General features: G+C 53.8%; 2 protein-coding genes across 2 annotated transcripts; one reads left to right on the top strand and one right to left on the bottom strand.

The window, feature by feature from the left end:
• Positions 1 to 651: 651 nt before the first annotated feature.
• EXOC3L1 (exocyst complex component 3 like 1) lies at positions 652 to 9240 on the bottom strand. The gene is made up of 13 exons (XM_058813396.1): positions 9085 to 9240; positions 8010 to 8170; positions 6834 to 7053; positions 5886 to 6546; positions 5596 to 5713; positions 5320 to 5445; positions 5102 to 5202; positions 4582 to 4692; positions 4338 to 4467; positions 3246 to 3368; positions 2783 to 2938; positions 2327 to 2451; positions 652 to 1887 (listed from the first exon to the last, which is right to left on the bottom strand). Exons 1-13 carry the CDS (start codon positions 9125 to 9127, stop codon positions 1701 to 1703), a joined length of 2262 nt encoding a protein of 753 aa, XP_058669379.1. The 5' UTR covers positions 9128 to 9240; the 3' UTR covers positions 652 to 1700.
• Positions 9241 to 10185: 945 nt separating this feature from the next.
• E2F4 (E2F transcription factor 4) lies at positions 10186 to 22384 on the top strand. The gene is made up of 10 exons (XM_058813397.1): positions 10186 to 10362; positions 12146 to 12255; positions 12732 to 12895; positions 13387 to 13428; positions 16016 to 16077; positions 16215 to 16500; positions 16956 to 17120; positions 18220 to 18267; positions 19812 to 19856; positions 20178 to 22384. Exons 1-10 carry the CDS (start codon positions 10186 to 10188, stop codon positions 20291 to 20293), a joined length of 1215 nt encoding a protein of 404 aa, XP_058669380.1. The 3' UTR covers positions 20294 to 22384.
• Positions 22385 to 22588: the final 204 nt, after the last annotated feature.

Raw genomic sequence — 22588 nt, 5'->3', positions numbered from 1 at the left:
GTGGGGCTGGACATGCTGGCAGGGGCACCTGTTCCTGCAGCGGGAGGTCATCCCATACTCAGACTTGTTTCAGATCTACTGGGACTAGAGCTGTTTTTTCATATGGCCATGAAGTCCTGGCCTGGGCCCACCTGGATGTTCCCAGGGCTCAGGGTTGAACACTTTGAACCATGTCTGAGGTTCAGGTGAGCAAGTCCCATAGCCAGTGGGGGCAGGTGGGGAGAGCAGGCACCTTCCCAGGCAGGTGAGAGTGTGGCCAGCTGGGCAAGCACACCATGAGCCCCAGGGGGAACAGTGGGCACCTCCCCAAGCTGAGGTTGAGCCCTTCACTGAGCATCCCCCTAGCACTGCAGCCACCTGACCCAGGGCTGGGGAACATCAGCCCCCTCTATCCTGGTCAATGGGGTGTGTAGTGTGTGCATTATCCCCTGTGTTCTGGGTGATCTCCCAGGCTGGCACAGGGTGCAGGGAGCCAGGTCTGGGGTGATGCTGAACCTGGGGGTGGATCCCTCCCTCTCTGTGCCACCCACATACCCCAACCCTCCAGGGAGCAGAGCTGGACACTGGGGTGCAGAGTGCAGAGCTTAGGCCTTTATTTCCAACAGTGGTACCATGCAAGGACAGTGGGATGTGGCTCATCCCAGGGTGGGAAGCGTGGCAGAGCAAGGAGGTCTCCCAGGGCACTGCAGGGGCTGGGCAGGGTGTAGGCAGAGCCACAGACTGCTCCTGATCTTCATATGGCACCTGGGAGGAGATGCCAAGGCCTGGGCAGCAGCACAAGAGGGAGGGAGAGCCAGTGCTCAGGGTGGTGCTGCCCATCACAGAGGAACCTTGGAGCAGGACAACACACCAGGCACAACCATGCTCTCCATGCAGCTTGGGAGCCTCCAAGTCCAGTCCTCCTCCTGGCAAATGGGCCAGAGCCAGGGGTTTGGCAGATCAGCAGGAACTCAGAGCTGTCCCTTTGTGCCAGCAGGGATAGGGCTGATGTCACTGTCCAGGATGAGGAGACCACCTTGTGCTCTTCTCCTCAGCATCCCTGAGCCATGATGAGCTGGCTCAGCTGCTCCCCACTGGCCATGCAGGGCCCAGCCTGGGGGAGCAGCAGCACCCAACTCCAGGGCTGAGCCCAGGGTACCTCCCATGGCTGAAACCCTCCTGCCAGCCTGGTCCCAGCAAGGCTCCAGTCTGCCTCAGAGCTGGAATGGTGACTGCCTTCATGGCTAGTGTGGGAATCCTTAAAATCAGAGGGTTTTGGGAAAGCTGGAGAAGTAGGCCTTAGAAACAGAAATAGCAAAGAAACTTGGAGCTGGCTGGGACACACTGGCTCAGGGGGCTGTCTGGAGACTTGGGAAAACCCAAACATCTCTGCAGCCCCATGGAGACATGAATTTGTCCCAGCTGCAGATTCCTGTCCCTTCTGAAACTCTTCTTTCTCCTGCAGGCAGTGGGCCTGAGCAGCCCTCAGTCACTGTCCCAGCATGCCACCAAAATAGCTACAGGTTGAATTTCCCCCAGTCCAGGTATCCCAGGACTGGTGCTTGCAGGGAACAGTCTTCTCATGGGGCAAGACCAGAGGAGGATGGCCTTTATCCAGACTGTCCCCAACACAGTGCTGTGTGTAGGGGATGCCACATGTCCCCTGTTCTCCCCCTGCACAGCCCCTAGCTGGGCCAGCAGGGCACCAGTGCCAGGCAGGGTCAGGCACACTTGCCCTTGCGAAGGCAGAAGGGCAGCTCGGGCACAGGGACCAGGATGGTGCTGAAGATGGGCCGGTAGCCCTCGGGCAGAGCCTGGGGGTGCTGAGCCATCATCTCCAGCACCACGTGCCGCACCTCCTTGGAGACGTCCCCGCGGATGTCCAGCAAGGTGGAGATGTGCTCGTCACTGGGGAGAGAGCCAGGGGTGAGTGAGCACTGCTCGTGTGCTTCAGACCTCGCCCCATGCACAGAAGCCAAAGCCAGGGGAAAACTGGTACTTTGCACCAGGCCAAGTAGCATTTTCTTGAAAACAATCCCCCCTCACCAACCTTTTGAATTTGGTTTTGACATTTCCAATTTGGTGTTTTGTTACTTTTCATAGTTTGTTTGGCCACCAAATACAGATGTGCAAATGCCATAGCAGAACTGCTGTTTTCTGTTTTCACCTTTGGCCTTTTTTTTCAAGAACCCCTCAAATCTGGAGCATGGGAAAAGGAAACCTCAGGGAGAAGGGGGTAAGGGCTCAGGTTACTGCCTGCTCTGCTGTGTCACCTCAGAGGGTGCAGGCCAAGAGTGTCTCTCCTGGGCAGGCTCACACCCGTCCCCTCCTGCAGGGAATACCTTACCTGACATCGGGGTATTTGGTGACGAAGCCCAGCACCTCCAGGCTGAGTAGTGCTGGGTCTTTGAGGCAGATCAGCTCCCGCAGGGCAAAAACAGCCTCCAGGCTCTGCTGGCCCCGGTCCAGGCCCTGGGAGGGAAAGCAGCCACGTGTGACACCCAGAGGATGTCACTGCAGTGGCTGGGGAGCCAGCTGCATCCTCAGTGCCCACATGGGGACCGGAGCCCCTGCAGCTGGTGTCTTCCCATGAGCATGTCCCACCCATCAGGGGCTGCTGGGCAGGGTGATGGTCCCCAGGGTCCCTAATCCAGCCAGTTCCTCCCATATTGGCCTCACAACCACCCAAGTGTGACAGCCCCATTTGCTCGTGGGCTGTGGGCTGGAGGGGAGCAGCAGGGTGAGGTGATGCTCCCTTTCCATGGTGCAGCCCCAGCTCCCTGCACAGCCAGGCTGCTCTCACCAGGCCACAGAAGAGCTCCCGGAGCTGCGTGGCGTCCTGCAGCAGGCGGTGGCACAGCTGGCCCCGCTCCTCCCGGCTCTTGCACACCATCTTCCTCTGCAGCAGCGCCCGCAGGTACTGGTTGGCCACCAGGAGCTCGCTCTCGGCCAGCAGGAGCTGGGCAGGGGACAGCTGTTAGTGCTGCCATTGCCTGCGTGTCCAGACCCAGCTCCCCAGGGAAAGGCAGAGGCAAAGAGGGCAGATACAACACCAAGCCATGGGAACAATCTCCTGGGAAGCCCCCTGACCGAAGGGACACAGAAAACAGCTGGATTTGGGGGAAGCCCTTAACATCTCCATGTAGCGGTGCTCTCTGCACTGCCCCAGAGGACACAGACTCCTGCATCCCCAGCACCCTGCACCCCAGCACGGTGCCCACTGCCCAGCCCTGTCCCACAGACAAGCAGCAGCTCCAAGGAGGTACCGTGAACACGGGTTTCCTGACGCGGGAGAAGTCCTTTGCATACTTGTCAATCACTTCACACATGCTGCCGACCAGCTGGGACCCGGAGAGCCACTTGCGGGAAGGCAGCTGCAGGCAGAGGGGCTGCAGGGAGCAAGGAGCAGTGTCTGTGCAGTGTCTGTGCCCTGCACCATCGCACAGCTGCCAGCTCAGGGCAGCACAACACCCACAGCTGCTGCCTGGCACCACGGCCACTTTGCCTTGTGAAGCCCCAGAGCCCCTGCTGCCAGCCAAAACTCAGTGTAAAATCAGCAGAGTGGTTAAAGTTAGAAAATTATGGAAACACTGGGGCTGTCCCTCCCTGACACCCTGAGAGCCTCATTTTGGGGCTTTATCTGGGTCACGATGCACACCTGAGGTGTGGGCAGTGAGCTGCTCCTCACACACCTGCTTTTGGCCTGTCCTGCCTATTTTTAATTTCCACTTCTCCCCACCTCCCTTGTGTAGACATAACATGTTTTTTGATTTCCTACTCCTGCCCTGCTGTCCTTGCCTGTCTTCCTGCTTGCAGGCACACACTCCTGTCTCTGCTAGGGCCACTGCTGCCTGCAAGCTCTTCACCCTTTGGCTCTTCCTTTGTTTTGCTGGCATTCAAGCCCTAAATAGTAATGCCGTTAATTATTCCAGGTTTTTGGTCCAGACTCCAGGAAAGCTAAATTTGACTACACTAGCAGGAAACGACTCAGGCAGCTGCACATGGATTTGTATCCTCCACACAGACTTTGCTGCTCTCCAGCTGGTTTTCTGCCATGGAACAGCCAGAAGAAGCTGAGGCAGCTCGGGGGCGCTTTGGCTGTGGGCTCTGTCCGTTGGTGATTTGGGGGCCATGAGCCATCTGCCCAGCGATACGGGGTGCTGCTGTTGGTGACAGACATCGGGTGCTTTATCAAGGTCTGGGGGACAGGCTGGCAGAGATGTCTGCAGGGTGATAGCAGGGCACAGAGTACATGGCAAGGACCCTGAGCAGGAATGAACTCGAGTTATAGTAGGGCTGTTATTGCTGGGCTCAGCTTTGTTGCAGCCCTGTCAGCCTCAGGTACTGGACCAACATACCTGCAGGTCCAGGAGCAGTTCCTCCAGCAGCAGCTGGGTGGCTTTCTTCTGCATCCTGTCTAGAGCAGCCTGCAGGGATCCAGGGACTTCTCTGCAGGCAGTGTCAGGGTGCAGGGAGGCGACAGAATTGCTAGGAGAGAGAAGAGAGGGCACAGGTAGCCTGGGAAGCATAGTGGGAACGCTGCCCCAGCGAGGATGGGGGTGGGTGTTGCTGCAAGAGCTCCCAGGTGCTGGTGCAGCTTACCTGAGAGCCAGGTTGTTGTTGAGCACGGCCAGCAGGTGGGAGATGTAGTACTTGGGAACGGCCCGGTCCTGCTGGTGCTCCTTCCCGCACTGCACCAGCGCTTCCCGCAGGCTGCAACACAGCGAGGCAGAGGAACCGTGACGGGCAGGCAGAGCCACCACGGGCACCTGGCCCTGGCATGCTCCTGGGGACACATGGACCTCCCACAGCCCTCCCAGCTCACTTGGGTCCTGTCAGATCCTGCCACCAGGTTGAAGAGTGACAGGTTGTTGGGCAGGGTGAGGCAGTGGGACCCATTCTGGCTCCCCTTGGGAGGGCTCAGCAGACATTTGGGGCAGCAGGCCCTGAGAGCTGATGTCCCCAAAGGCTGAGACAGCAGCCCCATGGGCAGGCAGGCTGCTGAGCCTTCTGTGAGCTGGATGAGCATTGGGTGCCCCACAGCAGATCTCCAACCCCACCTGTGATGCTCATGGCCCCAGGGTCTGTGAGGGTGGGCAGGGGTGTGCGGGGCTCCACTGACCGGCCCAGGAATGCCTCAAGCTCCTCCAAGGCCATGTTGTAGATCTTCTGCTGCAGAGAGTCAGTGATCAAGGAAGCCACCTGGATGTTCTCATTCAGCATCTGCAGCACAAGAGAAAAGTGGAGGTGATTCAGGGAGAGCCTGCAGGCCATGGAATCCTTTCTGGGAGGTCTCAGCATGGCCATGCCCCATCTGTACCCATGTTCTTGGGGTCCCACCTGCATGACAATGGCAGGCAAGGCTGACTGGAAGAAGCCCTCATGGTCTGTCTCAGGTTCCTCTTCCCTGAACCATTCCTTGAACTCCACATCCAGGGTCCTCTGCATCCACTCAAACACGCTAGCCTGCAGGATGGACACCCACCACAGGCAGCCCAAGAAGCCAAGTACAGACTCCCTTGAGACCCAACATAGCACAGCAAGTCCTGGGCCTCATCCCAGGCTCATGATGAGCAGATGCTTGGCTCAGTGGGAGTCCCCGTCCTGCTCACTCACCTTGACTTTCATCACATATCTCCTCTCTGTCTGATCCACAAGCTCAGAGGACATCAAGGGATCCAGAGCAGAAACATCCACTTCTGGGAGGAGGTCAGGGTGACCCATCATCTCTGGGCTGGAGGGCAGAGGTGGGGCAGGGTTGGAAGGCCTGTTTTCCAGGAGTTCCTACTTGTCCCTCTGCCCTCCTGGTCATCACACCCTGGCAGCCAGAGACACTCTCCCAACCCATCCATGAGCTGGTGAACAACCCAGCTCTCCACAACCTCCCTCACTCAGGTGGTGCTGACCTGTGGTACACACGGAGCGCCCACTCAAGGAGAAGGAAGAGTCCCTGTTTGTCCAGGTCCTCCCGCAGGATCTCCTGCAGGTGGCTGCTGAGGGCCTGGTGGTAGGTGGCAGTGCAGACGCTGAGGATGTTGTAGTGAGCTGGGACACACTGGACCATCAGGTCCTTCACCACACACAGCTCACACACGATGTCTTTCTGCAGCGCTGCCAGGTGCTTGGCCAGCCCTGGCCCCTCAGCATCCAAGCGGGGAGCACGGAAATGGCCTCCTGTGATGGTGTCCTGGAGGACCTGGTAGAACTTCTGCCTCCAGCCCTTTGGGCGGCCAGGGGGCAGGAAGGTGGCCTCCAAGAGCAGAGTGTCATCTATTTTCTCCTCCCGCTCGATGATCCTCACAGCAGTGACAAAGAGAACGGGGTCCTCGCGCACCAGCCGCAGGCTGCTGCCCACAATGTCCCACAGCTGCTTGGCCAGGCTCTCGTTGAGGTCCTGCAGGCCACTGAAGTAGGACAGCACAGTTGCCTGGGCACTGGAGAGCCCGCGGAGGTGCAGCTGGGAGAGGATGTCATCCCGAAGTTGCTCCACCACCATGAGCTCCACATGGGCCTCCAAGAGATGCTGCCCATGGAGCAGCTGCAGGATATGGGAAAAAACCTCGTGGACTGTGGGAGAGGGAGAGATGCCAGCTCTGAGTGTGGAGATGAGGGGGTTTGCACCAGGGACATAGATGCAGGTTATCAAGGAGATGGTGAGGGGAAAGGTCTGGGGCTCTGGGAACACCACTGGATCAGGCCTTGGGGAAGCAGGGATATCTCCATTCACCCAGCTGGCAAAGCCTGAGTGACCTGCTCAGGCTTTACCACCAGCCCTGCACAGAACCCGTGGTTGGACTGAAGTTTTCCCCAGTGCTTTCCAGCCCAAATGGACCAGGACTGGGCCACTGCCTTACCTGAGAAGATCTGGGGCAGCACCTGGACCACTGAGGCCAGCTGCACGTGCTCCTCCATCAGCTTCCTCATCTGCTGGAGGCCCTGGAAGTGGTCTGCGCTGTCGAGCAGGGCCCACCGTGCAGCGCCCAGGTCCTGGCACACGCCCTGCACCTCCTGGGCCGCCGAGCGCAGCTGCTCCAGCCCTGCACTTACCCCCTCCAGGTAGGACTGGACAGTTGACTGGGGAGCAGAAAAGGATGGAGGGCACTGGAGTAGCTCCAGAAGGCAGGAGGACCCCACACCATTTGCCCCAGCCCTGCACAATCTGTGTTGCAGCCTCTCAAGGTCCAGGATAAACAGTAATCTGATGTCTCTCTCAGTTTTAAAAGATTACTTTGTTTCTGCAAAGGTGCAATGGATCACAGGGTCTCTATGTGCCCCCAAGACATGAAGGACCTCAGTGGCCATATAAACCCTCCTCCCAAATGGAGTGCCATCGTTTCCAGCCCTGCAGTGCCACTGGCACATCTCCATGCTCTATCTACTGATTTAATTCCCAATCCTGATGCCAAGAATTCCCAGAAGCAAGTTGCTTTCACTGAGGCCTGCCAGACAATTCATCCAGAGTCAGGATAGGAGAAACCATCTCTAAAATTATCAGGAGAAAGTTGTGGTGATCAGACTGATTCAGTCCTGAGGTTAATAACTCCTTGGGTCATGCAAAAGGGGATGTGGGTGAGGAGGCAGGAGTGCAGGGGGACTGGGACAGCCCTTACAAATATGTAGAGATGGAATTTTCCCTGTGGTGACCCACAGGCAGGGACAGTTTGGAGCTCTGTGCCTCCTCCCAGCCATGGGGCAGGGCAGCCTTTGGGGCTGGGACAGGGCAGTGATGGGGTGTGCTGAGTCCTGCACATGGAATGTGCTGAGCCCCCTTGCTGTTTTATTTTGAAGGATTGTCAGAGACACAGCAGACTCCTTTTAACACTTCAGGCACTGCCTGGGGTAAGGCAGAGAGTGAAGGGGGTCTTCTCCCCTGGCAATTGCACTTCACCCACCAAACACCAGCCGAAGGAACAGATTTAGCCAAAAGAGGACGTACAGAGGATTCATGGCACCAGAGGGGACCCTGACTGGGATCCCTGCCTGAGGAGGGGGTGTGGCTGCAAGTGTCCGTGGGATGGGCAAACACACACCTTCAAACGGGACTGGATGGAGTTGTTCCTCTGTGTCTCCCGTCTCCGGTAGTGCCCGAGCCCCTCCAGTTTCTCGGGGCGGTAAAACACCCCCGAGGCCCATTTCAGAGCAGCTCCTCTCGCCAGCTTCTCAGCCTTCTCTGCTTCCGGCCACTCCTCGTCTGGGGATGAAGCCAGGGGTCAGTGAGTACAACCAAGGGGCAGGAAGGGCCCCTGAGGCCCGAGGCAGGAAGCTCACTGCCAGTGCACTTCCAAGCACGCACGGATGTGGGAATCTGGGCAGCGTGGCACCTAGAGGGTCCTTCTGCAAGAGGCCCCCAAGATGCCACCACCACAGCTGTGGCAGCAAGAAGCAAAGCTGCCCTGGGGTGCTGTGACTCAACCTGCCGGCTCAGATTGTCCCCAGGCCGGCTGCTTCCCCACACACAATGCTGGGTTGTCTGGGGGGGTCTGTGAGCAGGGGAAGCTGTGAGCAGGGTTGAGACTCCAGCAGTGAGTCAGCAGGAGGGATGGGGAGATGGCAGCTCTCGCAGGAAGGAGAGCCAGGTTAAGGTGAGGATTGGAGACTCCTGGTCTCCCCAAAGCACCCACACAGCTGTGTCCCCCGTGACACAGGGTCCAGAGCCATGCCAAAGAGCTCCTGGCCACAGTGGAGGGCTGAGAACCAGCACAGTTATAACACACCATTCCCAGTCCCCAGTGCCTGGTTTCATCATTCCCCCACCCCATCCCATCCCCAGCCACTCCCTGCAGCCCCGCGCGGCTGTCACCCGGTGCCAAGCCAGGCTCCTGCCCTGCTGGGGAGCCGCTTGGGGACCAGGGGATTAGGGAGGAGGACAGCGGCTTTGAGGATAAGATGAGCGGTGAGCAGTACTGCCCCGGCGCCGGTATCACCATCAGGAAGCACAGCCAGGCTGCCACCCCGCAAGGACACAAGGCACCAGCCCCGGCACGGTGAAAAGGAGGGTGGAGGGGGTGAGGCAAAGGGCAGGGGAATCCCCAAAATGTGCTGCAAGCAGCAGCATCCGTTCCCTGCCCGGCTCGCCGGCTCCCCGGAGAGCATCATCCCCGTTACCTCTGGGGCTGGCGGCGCGCTCGTCCCCCGCAGACATGCCCATGGTGTGCAGGCTGCGCGGAGCGGCGGGGCAGGGCAGGGCTGCGGAGGAAGCCGGCTGCCGTTTCCTCAGCCGGAGCAGCCGCGCTCCTCAGGGCCTCATTGTGTTCCCGCAGCCGCGCTCAGGACGTCAGGAACGGGGGGCGGAGGGGAGGGGGGACACGGGAAGGCACCGCGACAGCCGGAGGTCTGGGCAATAGGAGTCACGCAACCAAGGGATCATTTAGGTCGGAAAAGCCCTCTAAAATCATCGAGTACCAACCGTTAATGCCAAGCCCACCACTAAACCATGTTCCTAAGTGACACATCCACACGCCTTTTTAACGTGTCCAGGGATGGCGACTTCACCATTGCCCTAGGCAACATTTTCCAGTGCCTGACCATCCTCTTAATGAAGAAATTTCCCCTAATAGTCAATCGAACTCTCTCCTGACTCAGTTTGAGGCCATTTCCTCTCGTCCTGGAGATCACACCCTGTCTCACCTCACAGCCCCCGCCCTGTTCTCCGGACACTCAGCCCTGTCCGTGCCCGCAGCGCTGCTCCCTCGCACCCACCCTGGCTCGGGGAGGACAGCGGGGTGTCAGACCCCAGCGCACCCACAGTGCGAGCCCACTCGAGGGTGGATCCACCATGAAGGGATGCGCTGTGCCAGCCTGACCGGAGGCGAGAACGTGGGGATGCACCCTGCATGGCAGCGGATGGACCTGGAGATGCGTCCCTGCCACAAGCTGCGTTCCTCGGGACCATGCTGGAGGATTCCCACGGCACTGTGTGTGCTGGAGCAGCAATCCGCCCCTGTCACCGGGCGGTGAGAGCTGGGTACATGGCTGAGCTTTGGCTTCGGTACCACGGGGCGGGAGTTTGACTTTGGCACCGCAGAACGGCGAGGGGATGGACGCACCCCTGGCTTTACCCCCCAAACCGACGGGGCTGCCGGAACACCGGGAGCAAAGCGGAACGGCTCCGCAGCCCCGGGAGGCGGCGGGGGGGAGTCCCCCGTCCCCGCCCCGCCGCCGTCCCCGCCCCGGAGGTTCCCGGGGAGCCCCGCGGCCCGGAAGCGGATGCGCGGCCCCGGAGCCGGCGGCGGGCAGATGGCGGAGTGCGGGGCGCAGCCCCCCGGGGGTGGCAGCGGGGCTGCGGGCGCGCCCAGCCGGCACGAGAAGAGCCTGGGGCTGCTGACCACCAAGTTCGTGTCGCTGCTGCAGGAGGCCAAGGACGGCGTGCTCGACCTCAAGCTGGTGCGGGGGCAGGCGGCAGGGGACGAGGGCTCCGCCGGCCCGGGGGTGGGCTCGGAGGGAGCGGCCGCCGGGAGAGCGGGGCTCCGGCGGCTGGAGCGGGTTTGGAGGGGGAGAACGGGGACACGGCAGCGCCCGGTGCAGCAGGTGGTTTAGATTGGATTACAGGAAAAATTTCTACACGCAAGAGTGGTGAGGCACTGGTGGAATGGGCTGCTCAGGTAGCGATGGAGTCACTGTCCCTGGTCAGAACGGTTGTGGATGCGGCGCTTAGGGACATGGTTCAGTGGTGGGGTTTAGTGGCTGGGATCGATCATCCTGGAGGGCTTTTCCAGCCGTTTCTGGGTGCACTGAAAGCGGGGTTCCTGGGGCAGAGCTGTCGGCCAGGCTCTGCATTGGCCGCCCTCCCAGCCCCTCCTGCTCCTCCTTCCCAGCCCTTCTCTCCACCCCATCGGGTTGTCCCGGGCACTCTTCTTTCTCAGGACCTTGCCATACACTGCAGGTGTTTGTGTGCTTCACTTGCAAAACCGTTTGATCACCTTGTTCTGCTCTGTGTTCTTGCCCTGTACTTGGTCACTGGCACCAAAGCCTCAGACACCTACAGAAACACATACCTATAGAAGCTGTCCGTGCAGCACTTAACCCTTCCGGCACACACCAGGAGGGGGAGTGTGGTCAGAGTCACCTGCCAGAGGTTTTCCCCCATTCCTTTAGGCAGTGGAGAAGTGCTGTGTGAATGCATCTTGCATCTGTATTTTTAAGATCTTCACCTAGAGGAAGTAACACAGTGCAATATATAATACTTAATCTCTAGCCTTTCCTGTAGGGGAAGTTCCTTTGCTGTGGTTTATATAATCATCTCTTATGTGGGCACATGTGTGAGACAGACAAGTGCCAGAAAGCCCCAGTAATGCAGGGCTGGAGGAGTTTCCTGGCTCCATGCCTGTGCCAAATTGTTTTCTCATTGGATTTGACAATATCTTTGTGCTTCAGATGTCCATTAAGGGAATTTGTGTTGGTCAGTGTGATTTATGTAGTTGTGTGGTGCAGGGTATCCAAAGTCCTGGCCCCCCACTGGTGGGTTGACAGGGGCATGGTTCCTGTGCTGACCTGCTCTGTCTGCACTGCCAGTGCCATTGCTGGTCCTGGTTGTGCACACATTAACTCTTTGCTGGTGCCAGGTTGCTCTGTGGTGGTGGAAACAGTTCCATTCCTTGAGTCCTGAAACCTGAGGGGAAAAGGGTCGTGTGAGCAAGGCAGAAAAGCCCCAGGCTTGCTCTTGTTTACTCTCCACCTGGAATCGTGTCATTCAAACAGAGGAATCTCTTGAAAAGATATTGATTCTTTGTCAAGTGGCATCAGATCAGCTTTAGAAGAGACCTTGTGAATGTTGATTTCACTGAAGTGTTGCCCAGACAGCTCTCAGCATTCCCCTTCCCATCTCCAGCTCTACCCAAAGGGAGCACTGAATTTTTAGGCTGCTGAGCTACTGTTTTCTAGCACTGCTTTGCTACTGGAGAATGGTGATTTTTGGATCCACTGCGAGCAGGAGTGCTGGAATTTGGTTTGTGTTTAGTGGGAAGGCTGTGGGGTAAGAAAAAAAGAAGAATGAGTGACTTCTTCTCATGGTCATATGAGATCAAGAACATGGCTGTGTAACTTGAAACGCTGGAACAGGAGAGGTATGAAATGGGGAGCAAAGTACTTGGCCAGGAGTTAATCTGCCAGGCAAGAAGGAGCTAAACATGACTGAGAGTTTGGAATTAAGTGTCTTAACCTTTTTCAGGCTGCAGATACCTTGGCTGTGCGACAGAAGCGACGGATCTACGATATCACAAATGTCCTGGAAGGCATCGGCTTGATCGAGAAGAAGTCCAAGAACAGTATCCAGTGGAAGTGAGTAGCAGGGATGGTCTAAATCATTCACAGGTCCCTTCTAGTGCAGGTTTAAGTGACAGTGGGATTAAAATGCTGTGTGCAGAGGAAGGTTCCTCAGTGGTCCATGCTCTTGCCTCTTCCAGCTGGGCTGTGCTGATGGCACAGTGAGGAAAGCTGAAGTACATATGGTGTCTCTCTTACAGCAAAGGTGTTATTTTGGTGCCAACTAAATATTTGCACTGCCTTGGTCTAGAAAAGATGCCTGACATGTTACTGAAGGTGGAGAAGAGTCCTGCTAGACTGTGGGAAATAGAAAGATGTACCAAACATTGCTGTGCTGGGAGGTGGACATGTAGAGTGGGTACAGACATGGCTTTCCAGGCAATCTGGCATTGATGTTTGACACAGGTGGGAATAAGAGGCTGGCAGAGAGGTTGGGGTGGGTCTGGGGCCTCCAGAGGCTGATATATCTCACCCATTTCTGCTTTACCCAGGGGGGTGGGTCCTGGCTGCAACACACGTGAAATAGCTCACAAACTGATCGAGCTGAAGGCAGACATTGAGGACTTGGAGCAGCGGGAACAGGAGCTGGAGCAGCAGAAGATGTGGGTTCAGCAGAGCATCAAAAATGTTACAGAAGACATGCAGAACAGTCGATATCCTTTGTGTGAACTGATGGCTCTGTCTCCATGTTCACTTGCTGGGCTGGGAAGCAAAGACCTGAGGGCTTGGTGGGTGCTGACCTATTGCTGCTGGAGAAACTGCACTGAAAGGTCAAAAGGCAGCACCTTGGTTTGAAATTTGGGTAACTGGTCAGCCTGGAGACCTGCTTTTCTCTGCATCCAGCTTCTCCTCTGGCTTTTGGAAGTAAAAAACATAGTAATGTTTACCACAGTGAGAAAAGTGCTTTTTTCTGAGTCACAGGTGCCACTTTCTTGAGTGCAGAGCAGCTCTTGTGGCTTAACTATCTCAGGATGTCAGCTCTGATGGGCATGGAGCTTGCAGACCTCACCTGCAGACCACTTCAGAATGTGGCATGGAGAGCCTTCTGGGAATGGTGTTCCTTGTGCTCAGGAAGGAAACACCAGGTGCTTTGAGCTCTCTGTCTGTGCAGGAAGCTGCAGCCTTTCTCCTTAACCTTGGGAACATTAGCCTATGTGACACATGAAGATATCTGCAAGTGCTTCACAGGTGAGGAAATGCTCATTTTCAATGAGGTGCTCCATTGTAAAGATGTGATGCTGCAGGCCTGTCAGTCTGTCCCAGCTACTCTCCTTTGTCCAAGAAAGAGCCCACAGAGCATACTGTGGGCTGCCCAACAGCATCAAGTGAAATGTAATATCAGCTCTGATGCTGTCCTGGGTTTGTGTACCACTGAGTTGCAGATTTCTTGTCTCCATTAGAGGGGACAGGCCATATCTTGTGCTTAAAGGAATAGAGGTGCTGCTCCTAAGGAAGTCTTCTTGCTGGGTTTCACAGTTGGCTGTATGTGTGTTATGTTAGAAGCCCTTAATTTTAAGGGCTTGGGTGGGCAGTGTTCTAATGACAGGAAACAAATTTTATTTCACAGTAGAAACCATGATGAAAGCAGTGAAATAGTATTAAAGGTGGTCCCTCAGCTACATAATTTCCCCTGCCAACAAGAATGCAGGAAGGAGACAGCAGAGGACAGAAGGGAATGCACCATTTGCTCTGCTCTCACTCCCTTCATTCCTGAAGTTTGTATCAAAAGTTCTATGTTCTGTCTCTCTGGCAAAAGTGAAGAAACCCACAGCAGTCTTTGTTTCTTCTGCTGCCAATTCTAATGACAGATGTAAGACCAGATTAATGCTGGTGGCCAGCAGGCAGTGGGCAGCCTCAGTACATAAACTGCTTTTCCCAGCTGTAGTGGTGTGGAGTCACAGCTCCTTTCTGCTTCAGTGGGTGCCTGACCTCTCCTGACCTGGCAACCTCCTTCTGCTTGGCTGCTGCAGAGATTGAAGCTGTTTATCCTGGCTGCCTCCAGCCATGCATAATCTCACCTGTGCCTGGCTCTCCTCATCTCCTCCAAGCACTTTTCTCACCCTGCACTTCATCAGCTCCTCTGTTTGCTGTTGCTGCCTTTGTGCTTTCCTTGTTCACCAAGTTCCTGCTGGTGTAACGGCTGCATCACCACCCCTTTGGCTTTGCTCTTTCTTCTGGTTGAAGCTGCACTTTTGGGGGCAGGGATTGTGTTTTCAGTTTGACAGTGCTGGGGGCCAGATCACTGTAACAGTCTGGAAGAGTTTACTGGAGACCAGCAGACAGCTCCTTGCTTGGCTGGTTGAGCGTTTTGCATTTCATTGCACCTGGTTTTTGTAAACCACTTTGTGTTTGAGGTCAGACCTCATCAAAACATGCAGAGATTAGATCTTACTGAGGGGAGGTGTCAGTTCCCTCTAGAATGGAGCCTTTCATCCATGGTTTTCCATTGCCTGTCCAGTTTTCCTGTATGGACATGCCTTAAATGATTCTTTTTCCTCTCCTGAACGCCTAAGCCTTAAAGATATTCTTTGGTTAAACCTCTTGTGTCCCTCAAACTGTGGTGTAGGCTGGATTTCAGCTCTTGGTTTTTCTAATTGACTGCTATTGAACTTGCTTGCTCCAAGATTTCCACTCTCGGACTCTTGTCAAATAGAGATTAATTAAAAAAGAAAGAAGAGAAGTAAGAATATGTCAGTTTTTAGTGACTGGGAAACCTAATTTCTGCATCTGTTGCTGTGATGCATTTTGCACTTGCAGATTCAAAAAGGAAGTGGAAACCTACTGGGTGCTCTTTTGTACAAGTATTTGGGACATATTTATCAAAGGAGATACAAACCCAGCACCTGTCTCTGAAACTGACAGGTCTTACAGCTTGAGCTGGTGTCTTTGAGCTTTATTGTGCATTTTGAATGTCTTCTGCATTTTTCTTAAGTGTAGATTTGTTAAACGAGTCCCATCCAATTGACAAATCCCATGTTGTTTTTAATCCCTTTACCTTTTGCTGATTTGACTTTTGATTGCCTGCCTGAAATTAAGGGATGTGCTTTTCTGCTGTCCACTCTTTCTCATCACTCTGGGAATCTTCTGTGTTAATTACCATGTGAAGCTTAATCAGAATACTGGGGAATTGTGATTATTAACCACACTAAAGCTTAAACATTCAAAGTGAAAGCTGAAAGCTGCTTGATCTAAATATGTCAGATATTCACAGCTCTGGTATTTCTCTGTTCATGTTTCTCTAAACCCAGATACAGGCTGGGAGCTGCTTGCCTGTGACTGTTGGGTTATTAGGGTGCAGGTCTTTAGGAGCTGCAGAACTTGCAAAGGAAGGATGCTGTCAGCCTGGCTTCCAGCCCCACATGTTCTGGGCTATGTGGAGAATCCAGTACAGCTAAGGCAGCTCTGGCCAGTAGAGACTGGGGAGTGTTGGTTTCAGGTGTTGGGACACCAGCCTGACATTGGCATCCTGGCTCTGAGCCTGGTTCAACCCCATCTCTCTGCTGGCGGTGCAGCTCTCTTGTTTCTAATTCACATCTAAAAGCTTGTGACAGCAGAATGAAGGATACTTCCCTTAGGATTCAGATGTTCTTAAGAGTGAATTTAAGCTAGTTCTTCCAAGGCATTAGGAACTGTATGATGTGCTGGGATGTAGATGGCTTCCTTCCATGGAGGATTGCCAGGAGAGGAAGGGGCATTGAGGTGGGTTCTTCATCAGTGCTTAATTAACATCACAGGAGCTCATGCCCAGGAGCACTGACTGATTCTCTTTTCACAGGAGACACCCTCCTTGTGATTCGAGCCCCATCAGGCACACGTTTGGAGGTTCCTGTCCCTGAGGTGAGTGATAAATTCATGGGCAGAGTGCATGGGCTCTGTGTGTGTGTGTACATGTATGTTTTGCCTGTGGAAAACTGATGTGCTATTTGAAAACAGTTTTTAATGTAAGTCTGTGTTTTGCTTTTGATTTTTTTCAGGGCCTAAATGGACAGAAGAAATACCAGATCCACCTGAAGAGCACAAGTGGTCCCATTGATGTTCTTCTAGTAAACAAAGATACTTGGAGCTCTCCTCCTGTCGTACTCCCTGTCCCTCCCCCTGAAGACCTCATTCAGTGCCAGGCAGCTGCACCCTCCAAACCACAAATCCCACCACTGGCCCACTTCCAGGAGGCCTCTGTTCCCAGCAGCACCCAGCCCTCCACACCAACACCCACCAGCACGCAGGACCATGGGCCTCCCACACAGAAAAGTGCAGGCACAGGTGAGAGGGAGCTACAGGAGGCAGAAATGGGCTGGTGGCTGGTAGAGCAGGGTGCATTCCTTGGCGCTGGCACTGCCGGGTGCGCAGCTTTGAGAGCTCCTGGCAAAGGCATTGCTGCCTTTGCTGCTGCCCTTCCTTTGGCCTTGGTTAGTGGGACTGGCTGTGCTCAGGGAGATCAGGCACTTGGCTTCAGTGAGTAGTGCCAACCTCTAGGAGCACCTGTAGGTGTAGCAGCACCTGTAGTGCCAACCTTAGGAGCACCTGTAGGGGAGAAGCTGATCATGCAGGTTCATTGATCAGCAGGAAATATGTCCAACTATGGAACTGGAGAAAAGCAGGAAAGCTTCTCCCTGTGCAGCTGCCTGGCCAGCAGTGCTAGTGAGGGCTGTGTGTGGTGCTGCTGCCTTTGGGCTGGTGGGAGGTGACGTTCCTGGGTGTGTCTGTGGTGTTCCCAGAGTGCGATGTCCCGGCGGCAGAGGCCAAGGGCAGCGGTGACTTCGAGGGGCAGCCGGCGGCGCTGGACACGCAGCTGCTGCAGTCCTCAGCCTCGCTGGACAGCAGCTCTGTCCTGCCCAGCACCTCTACCTCCTTTGAGCCCATCAAGCCGGACCCCACAGGAGGTGAGTATGCTGCTTGTTTCATGTATTGCTCCAAAATCCTGCTGCTGGGAGTGAGGGAAAGGCTGCTGGGCCTGGAGGAAGGAGCTGAGCTCCATTCTGCCTTTGCTGTCAGCCAGAGTCTGCAAAGGATGAGTGGGCATTGCCCTGTGAGGCTGCCAGGAAACATGGTGACAAGGGGACTGTGCCTTGTCTAGTGTCCTGCTGCTTTCTGTGACATCAGTACTAGAAAATCTGCAAGGGACACCCTCATGACACACGTCTCTGCTGTTACATGTGAGGTTATTCCACTTCAATCCTTTCTATAGAGTAAAGTCCTATTTTTGAGACTTCATGAAGTTACAGAATTTTCAGCCACCACTGAGAGCACCTTTGTAACCCGAGGAGTTTTCTATATTAGGAGAGCTCTTGTTTCCCTTTTCCTCCTTTGCTCAGGAATACTTCATCTGTCTTTAGTGATCTTGTGTTCTTAGTGACCCTGCAGTTTATATTTGGGGAGCTCCTTGATGTGCTTTAAAAAAGGAACTCTGGAGCTTTATGCTAGGAAATGGCAGGCTGGCCCAAGGAGAGAAAAGCATCCTCTAGGTAAGCCACACTGCTGGAATGTTTTGAAGCCCAACTTCCCTGCAGAAACACTCAAAGTTAGGTTATGGTTAGAAGAAAACCTTATTCAAACACAGCTCACCCGGTGCTTTTTTCACTTTTGCTGCTGGCGTGTCTCAGAGCAGCTGTGGAGTCATCTTGGTTGTGGAATTAGGCCTTGGATGTGCATATATCTTATCACTGTGCCTCGCCAAAGGCATGTCCCCATCCTACACAAGGTAATCAGGGCAGTGTACTGGGTGAGGTTTGCAGACACAGCTGCTGACTGTGATAACATGTTCATGTCCCAGGGCTCCTACAAATTTATTTTCAAGTAGTGGAGCTCAAGTACTTTGTTGCTTGTCATTGCAGCAGAAACATCTGACATGGAGTGTGGGAACAGAATTTCTGGATGATTTGGGTGTGTAAGGAGCACAGTAGGTTTGTGGGTGATTCTGCTGTAAAGCATTTCAGACTCTTCATGTAATGATCCAAACCATCTGGTTTGTTGTATTTGCAGTACTGGAACTTCCCAAAGAGCTGTCAGAGATGTTTGATCCAATGAGAGGTACGTTCATTCCCTGACCACAGCTTTTTTCTGTGCCCATCTATCCACAGAAAAGGGACAATTTGTTTGATTCGCTCCCTTTTGGATTATTTTGTGGATGTGGTTTTGTAAGGTGCTTGTGGTCTTGTGGTCATTGGTGGCTGATGGCCCTCTACTAAAGAGTAGTTAGGCACTCTTAAAATTACTGGTTCTGTATATATTTTTCTGTCTCCATGTTCCCAGCAACCTCTGTTAGATCTTGCCTGCAGTGCACCAGCAAGGGCTTTCCTGTCCCCATGCTGACACTAATCCATGTTCAGCCTTTCCGTGCTCCTCCTTCAGCTTCTCAGCAGTATGGAAAAGAAAAATCCCTGCTAAGTCTTGTTTCATCTTTAGCTGCCTAAGGCTAATCCAAGCAAATAATCTGGGGAGATAATGTTCTCTCTTCAAAATACTTCTCAGTGGTGGTGGTAGAGGAACTGGTAATTTTGGAGTAGTAGGGGAGGGAGATGCTGTTACTTGTGTTTGGAGTTCTGACTCTGCCCAAGGAATATCTGTGGGTTGCTGCCTAATGATGGGACAGACTCTGGGTTAAGGCAGAAAACATGAAGGAATTTGGTCTGACATAAACCTAAACTGGGAAACTATCAGTACAATTATTTCTCTTCACTGCTGGCCAAATACTTTGTAGCCCCACAGCAAGGCAGGGCCAAGTACACCCAAGTACTTCAGTGGTGGTCACAGGGGATGTACAGCAGCTGTCCTTCATTCCATGCTCTAGCAGATGCTTTGTGGAGGTGCTGCCTTTGGGTAGAAATCCCCACATACCCAAACACAGACGCATGTGAGTCTCCAATCTATGTGCTCTTAGCCCTGGGCTCCACAGTCAGCCTGGAGAACATCCTTCCTCCTTGCCCAGCACCTCTGCTACAGATAAAGGATGAAGTCTTGATGATGTCTAAGTACATCTGAAGAGTAAGTTTGAGTTCACAGTGTGAGATATAAACTGCTGCAAAGCCCCAGCAGTGTAGGAGATCTAACTTACCCAAAGTAACTCTTCGGTGTCACTATGTGGACGCTATTGTAAAGGAGATATTTACTTTCTATGGTAAAGTATGTGCTTTTATGGAGTATTCTTCCCAGTTTGGAGGGGGAAGATAAAAAATCCAGGAGCAAAGGACAAAACAGAGTCAACAGCTACAGAGGCAACATTCAGGACTGGAGGAGAGCAGCACAGCAGAGCTCAGAGGAGCAGTCCTTGCAGCACACTCCATGCAGCCTCTCATCCTCTGTGTGATCCCAGTAATGTTGCCCTGGCACTGGCAGCTGCTTTAAGGCTGTGCAATCTAAGCCACAGGAGCTGGAGCTCTCTCATAGTGTTTTGTGCTGGAATTACTTTTACTACATGGTTTTATCTCTTTTAAGCACAAGCTTCCTTTCACTGCCTGCTGCACATGCTGTGCCTTAGCCAGAGAAGGGATAACAAGGGTGGGGAAAGTGGGGAACTACTCAGGAGCAGACCAGGAGAGCAGACTGTTTTGCTACCATGCTCGTCTCTTCCCCAGAATGTGTGAACTCTGAGCTGCTGGAAGAGCTGATGTCATCTGAAGGTGAGTCTCAGAGTCTCCTGTCATGGTGTGGCCTTCCTGGGAGGAAGACCATGCTGTGTGACTTTACCCAGCTGGCAGCCTTGTGACTGCAGACTTGCCCTCATCTTTTCTGGGCTCTGGACACAGACTCAGTTCTCGCTGTCCTGCCAGTCCCTGAGAGAGGTGTGAGACCCAAGAGTCTCTTCAGTTCTGTGAGGCTGACTGAGGCCACCTCAAAGACTGTTCCTGTGAGGTGGCTGTGCTGCTCAGTGCCACTGGCAGCTCTCAGCTGGGGTGGGAGTGCTGAGTTTTGTAACCAACCCTGGGCTTCTCTTTCCCCAGTGTTTGCTCCCTTGCTCCGCCTCTCCCCTCCACCTGGAGATCACGACTACATCTACAACCTGGATGAGAGTGAAGGTGTCTGTGACCTCTTTGATGTGCCTGTCCTCAACCTCTGACTTCTCAGTGCGGCTGTGAGCCCTGCAAACACGGACTGTTTTGTAACTCTTTGGAAAGTGTCTATTTTTGGATTCCTTTTGTGCTAGAGCTCGATGGCCGAGTCATTCAGAGATGCTCTCAAATGGACTCAGAACCAAGAGATGTGGACTTGCAGGCTGGGAGCCTCCCTGTAGTTTCCTTCTCCCTCTGGTGCACGTGCAAGATCCACGTGCAGCTTTCCCCCCGCATCTCTCCACTGGATCCTGGGCCTCACTTCAAAGGCTCTGTGTTTTGAGTGTTCCCAGTTCACCTGCAGAATTTGCCCACGTGCCTCTCTGAGCTTCCTCCAATCTGCATGCCTTGGTTTTTCCTGCACTCCCAGAGGCACTTTGCACCTCCTAGGTACCAGCTGCTACAAGGACCCCCAATACCATGGTCAGTTCACAAGCCCAGAGGTTGTTTGTTAGATTTCTTTGTGTTAGTGGTTCAGATTGGGGTAGTTTTATTTCCAATAGGCATCAAGAGGAAAAAAAAAAAGGCACCAAAGTGTCTATTTCTTTCAGTGACTTCAGACCAAGCTAGTATGTTTTACAAAAAGCACTTTTTTTTTTTTTTAGCCAGCTGTGCCTCCTAGTGGGATTCAGGAGCTGAGTGCTCCTTGTAGGACCCAGGAGCACTGAGCCTTTCCCTGTTGGTGCATCAGCAGGAATGTTGGATCTGCTTTCACCAGCCTTCTGATGCACAGCCCCAGGGGCTCCAGCTCCTTGTCCAGCAGCTGTGCTGTTTTTACAGGGCTAAAGCAGAGGTGCCAGTATGGTTTTGTTTTTAATTTTTGGTTTTGCCTGACTGAAGAGATGTTTCAAAGGATAAGACTGCTTCAGCTGGTGCCTGTAAGGTACTCCAGGGACATCAGAGCCTGCTCATATTAGCAAATAGCTGGGTTTTTCCAACCATTGCACTTGAACTTGCAACTGTCTGAAAGGTGACCAAGCAGTTACAATTCAGTAGTATTTTGCTGTGACAGGTTATGTAGGTGTTGTCAAAATAGTGAGCTTTTTTTACCCCTTTTTCTCTCAGGATCAGGTTTTCTGCATATTTGAATTTGCTCCCTTAGTGCCCATACCCACACTCCCAGTTCCTGATCCTGTGGCAGGTCTTTACCTGCTGCGATGCTTTCTCTGCATCATTTTTCCTCAACATTTTCTTTATTGCTTTGTAATGGAAGGTCTGCTGTTGGCTTCTTTAGGATCATCAGCTGGTACCAGGCTGGGACCTTGTGCAGTTTAATTGGAGTAAAAATGTCCTGATGGAATTTGTATTGTATTTTGCAAGCCCCAACTTTGGGTTTTGGTCAAGTCCTGTGAGTGTGTTTAGTTTTGCACATCTTCCTGCCACCACAGTGGAAGCAGCTGTCCTGCCTTTCCTGCTCTGCAAACTGCTGAACAGAGAGCCAGGCCAGGCCATGGCTGGCTGCTGCACACAGGGAGCTTCCAGCCGTCCACTCAAACAGCTGATGTTTAATTTCTCTGCGTAGCTGCTCACTGCCTGTGATCCACACAACCAGCTGCAGCACCAGACTAAGGGATGTGAAATATGAAAAGCTTGCAGAGATGAGAAGAGCTTGTGCTTGGGACCTGTGTCCCTGGAGTGGCTCCTCAGGCCCTCTCATTCTGCGTGGGACTCCTCCACAAGGACTGTTCATTTCTGCAGTAACAAAGCACTGGCAGCCTCTTTGGGGAAAGCGTGAACAACTCAGGAGGAGCAATGGGACACGAGTTTGGCAGCTGCTGCTGGCAAGACAGACAACCCTCTGGGGGCTGAACTTCCAGCCTGCACGCTGCCAGTCCCTGAACCTTCCCCTCTCCACATGGAAGCTGACCGGAATCCCTTGGTCCTGCCTGTTCACAAGGCTCCGTGGCTTTGGTGTAGCTCGAGCTCTTCATGTACTGCCTGGCCCTTGCCCTCCTCCCCAGTGTTCATGTCCACCACCAGTTAGACGACCTCCCGAAAAGGATACCTAGAGAAAAATTTACAGTTGCAAATGAACTTTTGATTCATATATAAAGATTATTTTTATACTTTTTTTTTTTTTTTGCAAGGGAAGAAAATTGCCTGTCATATTTGTACAGAGTGTTCTCTGACGTGAATAAACAAAAACTTTCCAGAGTTTCTCACCTTGCCCCAGGCTGTGCCTCCTCTCTGCCCTCGCCCAGGGGATGGGGTTCCTTTCCGCGCAGGAGGCCCTGTCCTGCTGCCGGAGGTGGGTCCTGCCACACCCGCGTCAGCTCAGGTGAGGGGGCCGGGCCTGCCCGGGG

This window comes from Ammospiza caudacuta, chromosome 13, assembly GCF_027887145.1.
Source record: "Ammospiza caudacuta isolate bAmmCau1 chromosome 13, bAmmCau1.pri, whole genome shotgun sequence".
Lineage (NCBI taxonomy): Eukaryota > Metazoa > Chordata > Aves > Passeriformes > Passerellidae > Ammospiza > Ammospiza caudacuta.
The sequence above is the reverse complement of the archived record's forward strand: the minus strand, read 5'-3'. Positions and strand labels throughout refer to the sequence as shown.